Below are 6,503 nucleotides of genomic sequence, written 5' to 3'. Positions count from 1 at the left end.
GTTTATCGGGCAATGAACACCATTATCGGCCGATGCAGATCATCTCAAAATGACCAAATAGCAGCTAATTTATCAGCCTGGCTGATATATGGTTTATCATTATACAGATTTTATGTAGTAAAAGAATACATGTAATCTGTATTGTGTAATTAGATTACAAAATCAAATAATTGTAAATAGACTACATTACTATTTTAAATTGTGCATAATCAGATAACCGTTAGTTGTTTATGGATTACAGGGTTACATTACCTGTCAAACAATAGCAATAATTTGTTCAGTTACTGTAGCTTATTGTACCCCTAAATAAAAAAATAAAAAAGAGTATCAGATTAGAATGGCTAAAAAATGTAATCTAAAAGATTATGTCACTGATTACAATTTTAGTCAGGTAATTTGTAATCTATGACAGATTTCATTCTTCCCAACACTTTTGCTGATACATTGAAATGTGTTAAACCAATTATATTTTTTTGTTTAAATCAACAGCTATATTTTGTAATGATGCAGCTAAAGTGTGATTGTTGAAATGTTTGTATGTGTGTTTCAGTGTCCTCTGTGTGCAGCAGTGCTCCTGGCTCAGGGCCCAGTTCTCCGAACAGCTCTAACAGTGCCATTGCTGAGAATGGCTCCAGCGGCTCCGTCCCAAACATCCACGCTGAGGTGAGAGACTCACACTTTTCTTTTGGTTTGCACCAATTAAAGGAATATTCCGGGTTCAACACAAGTTAAGCTCAATCGACAGCATTTGTGGCATAATATAGATTAACACAAAAATCATTTTTGGCTTGCCCATCCTTTTCTTTAAAAAAATCCTCAATATACTCAATGTTTAAAAAAAATTACCACAAGACATAAACAATATGCGTGTTACCATGATTTTAGTGTGATAAAGTCGCTTACTAACCTTAACTATTATATTTATTGCCAATTTTACAACTTCGTTGCAATGACGATGTAATATCAACAAACCCTAAAACGACTGTAAAAACAATGATTTACAACTTAACAGCTCAAATAATACATGAGTTTTACCAGAAGACTTAATGTAAGTGCTTTTATAAAATTATAAGCTCCACATTTCTGCCTTTAAACCCTCAAAAAATTGTCCTTATTCACTTCCATTGTAACTCGTCACTGTAACCTTGACCTTTTTTTTTTTTTTTTTTTTTTTTTTAATGAAAAGGAGGAATGAGTCGAAATAATTTTTTGTGATTATCAACATTATGCCACAAATGCTATCGATTGAACTTAACTTGTATTGAACCCAGAATATTTCTTTAAGTTCCAAATAATAAATAAAATAAAAAAAAGTTATAATTAAATGTATTACCTTTCTTATAGGAGTATTTAAATTAAACTTTTTCATATTTTCTGGTTTGGAACGCGGAAGTAAACTTCTATAGTCGTGAATGAGAGGCCACAGCAAATATTATTTTTGCATTCCTATTTGCTTCAGCGGCACAAGAAAAAATCCACTGTTACATTTTTTTCTTTTTCTTTTTTCTTTAAAAGTAGTTATCTTATGAGCATGCGTGCCACTGTGAATGAACTTCTCTCATAACACTTAAATTGTTTTTACTGAATTTTAGGTTGTTTCACACCAAGACCTAGCGTATGTGTTCGGAAAACTTGCAATATGACCCACAAGCTGTTTATGCTTTTACAAAATAGTGCTTCTGGTGGGATGTTGTCTTTTGATACGACTGCTTGATTGCTGGTTAACAGCAGAGTCAGAAACAATCGCTTTTCTATTTTCCTCATGATGTTAAATATTTGTTAGCATCCCATTGCATAATTTACAGTATTTTAATACATGAAATTATGATGGGGGGCAATGTGTGCTGGAATAAGTAAAAATTACAAGAAAAAGTGAAGAAAAACTATGTCAAACTCATCAGCTAGCAAACTCTAGATCGCTGCTATCGAATGGGCGAAGGCGGAGATGATGTAAAAATCACCTCATTAGCTCTGTCCAGCACGTGAAGGATATTATAGATCATTATTCCAGAGCCCCGGTAGCCTAGCAATACAACCTCGGGAGAAGTGATGGACAAATTCGAGGGAGAATAGAATGCTGACATCATCTCTGTTGCAGGTAGGGCGCTGTGCCATGTATGTGTCTTTTTTTTCCTTGTCTTTTTTTAGTGTAACCTTTGAGTAAGAGTGAGAGTGATGTAGCTCAGTGAACGGCTTTTATTGAAAGGCTTAAATTGGGTCTTTGGGGATGAATAAATGTTGCTTCTTAAGGCAGATCCATTCATATTTGTTTTTTCGCTGTTGAAATGGCTGCGCTCCAAGACTAGGGTCAGATGATGGCATTACCAGCACTTAAAAACACCTCCACATTTCTCACTGAGCTCTCCGTTGGGTCTTTTACTCATTAGAAATTAGAAAATAATACAAAGCACATTCGTATTCTCTTTGTAACGAGGCCAGTAGATCACAAACTGTAGGTATGCATAACCGCCAGAGGTACCCAGACTGCCCTGGTACGCAATATTCTAAAAACAGACATTAAATAGACAGAAACAGACATTTTATAGGCATTTATCTAAACAACTGGAAAATGTAGATTTATCTAAATATGGAATTGTCACTCAGTCCCTAATGCACAGTTAGTTTGCTCAATACTGAAACAATTAATAGGGATCATTGTGGTGACGTGGTTGCATTTCGATGTTCTGCTTTGATCAAAGAAGCAATTAGTCTGAAAAGTTTGAGAACCACTGGATAATTCAATTTCCTGTTCAATCAGTCCTGTTCAAACAGACTGCATGGCCACTGAAAACGTTACGTTGTTTTCAAGTGTCACTCCAAATATAGACAATTCATTCTGACATGCTGCTTTCCACGTCACGAATAAAGCTGGATAATGAAGAAGGATTTCCAAAGAAGAATGTCTTTATTCAAAGTGATCAAGTCAAGACCGTATCCTTGTCTGGGAAATCTTCCCTAGATTAAATGGTTTCTTTCTTCAGGTTGCTATTTAATGTTTGTGCCTTTTGTTTGTGCTGTGGGACTCACATCTTTCTTTCTTCTCTTTTGGCAGCAGTTACGTTCTCTGCATCAGTCTATGACCGGAGATGGGACACTGAGTCCCCTGAGCCTCTACACCTCTCCATCTCTGCCCAACATCTCTCTGGGACTGCCTGCCAATGCACACATCACGGTGAGTGCCGTCTGCTACACACTGGTGGCTTTGTGATAGTTGAGATTCAGATGTTTCCTGTGTTTTGAAATTCCTTGACCTAAATGGAGTTAGTAAATGGTGTAGGCTGAACTAGAGGTCGACTGATAGTTGATTTTGCCTATACTGAATACTAAGGTGGTGGAAAAGGCCTATAACTGATTATTAGGCCGATAGTTTTTTAAAGTCGATTTATGGAATGATCAGAGATTTCTTAGTCTTTCCTTACTATGACAGTCATACATTGAGGCATATCCGATTAAACGCAACTATCGGCACCGATTAATCGGTAAACACGATATATCGGTCTGCCTCTAGGCTGAACCCCCATAGACTCTGGTACTTGGGTTGCATCTTTACTGCAAGAAGCAGCTCAGATTTCTCAATTACACTGAATACTGGGGAAGCCACGTCCTCTCAATGTCTATGGCCCTAATCTATTATTATCTACTCTAGGCTCCTCAGAAACTCGGGGGCCAGCAGGACGCAGAGCGGCAGGCAATCCAGAATTTGCGTCAAGGTGGGGCACTCACGGGGAAATTTATCAGCACATCGTCCCTGCCGACGTGCCTTCCCACAGCGGCACCCCACGACCCTGAGCCCCCTTCCGCTCCTAACAGCCACAGTAGCCATTCCTCACTGCTCCAGCATGTACTACTGTTGGAGCAGGCTCGTCAACAGAGTGCACTTCTCACAGGTACACATATAAGTGCATAGTTTACATTTACACATTGCATTCGGTAGACCAGGCAACAGGCAACACGAAGGCCATGGGTTTGATTCCCAGGGAACACATACTGACAAACTGTATACCTAGAATGCAAAGTCCCTTAGATCAAACCATCTGCTAAATGCATAAATGTAAATTTGACCTTAAACATGTCAGTGCTTAATGGTCAAACTTTGGTTCTCTTAATCTGTTGTATCTTTTTAGTGCTAAAATTATCTTAATTTTTTGCATTTTTTGGGCTGCACAAGACAAAAGCTTATGTGTTAACGAGGAATGTCAAAAGTACCAGTAATTTGGTACTAAGTCGATATGAAAACGGAAAACATTATACGATACTAGATAACTGTGATATAAGTATTAATGAATTGATGCAATGTAATAGCATAGTTCAGTATGCAAATTATGAATGTACCAATCTGGCCTGCGAAGGCATAGTTCCTGAATAGTAATCTTGCCGTTAGTAACACCAAGGTCTTGGGTTCGATTTCCATGCAGTGCCTGTACTGATAAAATGTGTAGCTGAAATTCATTGTAAAGGGGCTTTCACATGAGTCGACAAATACATTGAGCTCTATGGAGTAAAGCATCAGCGTTGCACCCAAACATTTGGTATTCCTCTGTTTATCCTACAGTTCCTATGTATGGGCAGTCTCCGCTGGTGACAGGTGAGCGGGTGTCCAACAACATGCGCACAGTGAATAAGTTGCCTAGGCACCGTCCGCTGAGCCGCACACAGTCAGCGCCCCTACCGCAAACACCGCAGGCCCTGCAGCACCTCGTAATGCAGCAGCAGCACCAGCACTTCCTAGAGAAACAGAAACACTACCAGCTAAATAAGGTAGAGGGTGCAATAATAAGGAATCTATTGCTTCGCCAACAACTATTTAAGCTAAAAAACTTCCTTTGTTTATTCAATTTATACAGTTCAGTAAAAGTAGCTAATTAGCCCCACCTTTCTTCAGATCCTCTCCAAAGGGGCGGAGCTTCTAAGACAGCCTCCGACTCACCCCGAGGAGACCGAGGAGGAGCTTACGGAAACTGCAGAGATGTATGAGGAGCGAGGGGAGGGGCATGATCATGTTAGGGAAGGGCTGCAGAAAGAGAGCTCTGGTGAGACCACGCCTCCTTCTGATCATCAGGTCCCATTAAAGGGAGAGAGCACAGAAAGTGACTTGGAGGAAGAAGATGATGAAGATGAAGCCATTGAACTGAGAGAATGTGATGAAGAGGGTGCCCCCTATGGTCAGGTCAGAATTGTTTTCTATATTTAATATTTTAGCTTCTGATTTATTTTATTTTTTATATAAAATTATTTAAAACACTGGCGTCAATTACAGAGACGTCAACTCTTTCACCTGAAGTGACTTAGCTAGTTCTAATGAATACTAACCTTCTAAAGGCCAAAGTATACTTTATACTTTATTTTAACCTGTTTAAATATATTTAAATCTATTATGCAGAATTCCCCCAAAAATTAGTGTAGAAAATGTGAAAAAAGTCTGCAGATTCTGTCCTGGCCCTGCGTATCACCAACAGTAACTATCGCTTATGTTGCCAGAAATCGCCAATCCTCATTGAAAATGAATGACGTCTGGTTGCTTTGTTGCTGGTTGTTGCTGTATGTGTGAACACCCCTGGAGACTCATGGTAACCTTTGTCCATCATTCCATTAATAACCTGTACAGCCAGTGTTGTATATTTATCCATTTGCCCTTTATCCTCTTTCCCATCCACATTCTATTTTGCATAGCATGCAAAGCCATCAACACTTGATCAGAAACATTTCTTGACTTTGGTGTTGAGTAAGTCTGATATCATTTTTCCGGTCGTGACAAAGAACAGTGACTGTGCATGCATGAGTCATCATGCAAAACCTATGCACGTAAATTACTGAGCTATGAGCTCGCACAACAACAGATCAGTCACTAGGAGTTTCTCTACAGACGGTCCAAAAGTCATTTTGACGTACATTGAAGGAGGGACTTGATCCATATCATAGAGATTTGGGGTAGACTCTTTTGACGTGATCCCGTAAGCAATGCCTTGCAACCATCCAGAACACCCTAGCAAACACATAACAGATGCTAAATAAACCACACAGGACACCCTAGCAGCCACTCTGCAAGGCCCTGGCAACCACACTGCAAAAAATCTTTTTCTGTATTTTTGTCTCATTTTCCAGTTAAAAAAACAAAACAATTTTCCAATGGAGTATGAACATATAAGCTTGTTTTCTATTTGGATTCGACTTATTTATTTTATTACCGAATTTCTGAATAGTTTCAAAGTACCTTTAAGGCAATGGCTCTCATGTTCATAACGCCTCTGGGCAGCCTGCAGAACACTGTTTTCAATATATTTAGTGGAAAACCAGACAAATACTGATTAAAAAGATGAGCAATGAGTTTTCAACTTGCAAGCACCACTCACATTTTATTCAGATGTAAAATAGTTAACTACACTGTTAAAATTTGTGTGGCCTTTGCATTGTCGTCCAGCTTCTTTTAAGAGCCATCAGAATTTCCGAAGCTTCTACCGCTGTACTTTTTATAGAGCTTAAGTGTGTAGGCAAGTTCATGATGC

The 6,503-nt window shown here is 38.8% G+C and overlaps 1 protein-coding gene across 5 annotated transcripts in view; it reads left to right on the top strand.

Moving 5' to 3' along the window:
- LOC127452224 (histone deacetylase 5-like) overlaps positions 1 to 6,503 on the top strand; it is a 103,260-nt gene that overhangs the window by 79,352 nt on the left and 17,405 nt on the right. For 4 of the 5 annotated variants that reach the window (XM_051717569.1, XM_051717570.1, XM_051717566.1 and 1 more), the window contains 5 exons: positions 551 to 663; positions 3,053 to 3,172; positions 3,647 to 3,887; positions 4,553 to 4,758; positions 4,883 to 5,167. In XM_051717569.1, coding sequence (XP_051573529.1) covers positions 551 to 663; positions 3,053 to 3,172; positions 3,647 to 3,887; positions 4,553 to 4,758; positions 4,883 to 5,167 — 965 coding nt within the window. The remainder of the gene's footprint in view (positions 1 to 550; positions 664 to 3,052; positions 3,173 to 3,646; positions 3,888 to 4,552; positions 4,759 to 4,882; positions 5,168 to 6,503) is intronic. The other variant, XM_051717568.1, reaches the window with a different exon arrangement.

This window comes from Myxocyprinus asiaticus, chromosome 14, assembly GCF_019703515.2.
Source record: "Myxocyprinus asiaticus isolate MX2 ecotype Aquarium Trade chromosome 14, UBuf_Myxa_2, whole genome shotgun sequence".
Lineage (NCBI taxonomy): Eukaryota > Metazoa > Chordata > Actinopteri > Cypriniformes > Catostomidae > Myxocyprinus > Myxocyprinus asiaticus.
The sequence above is the reverse complement of the archived record's forward strand: the minus strand, read 5'-3'. Positions and strand labels throughout refer to the sequence as shown.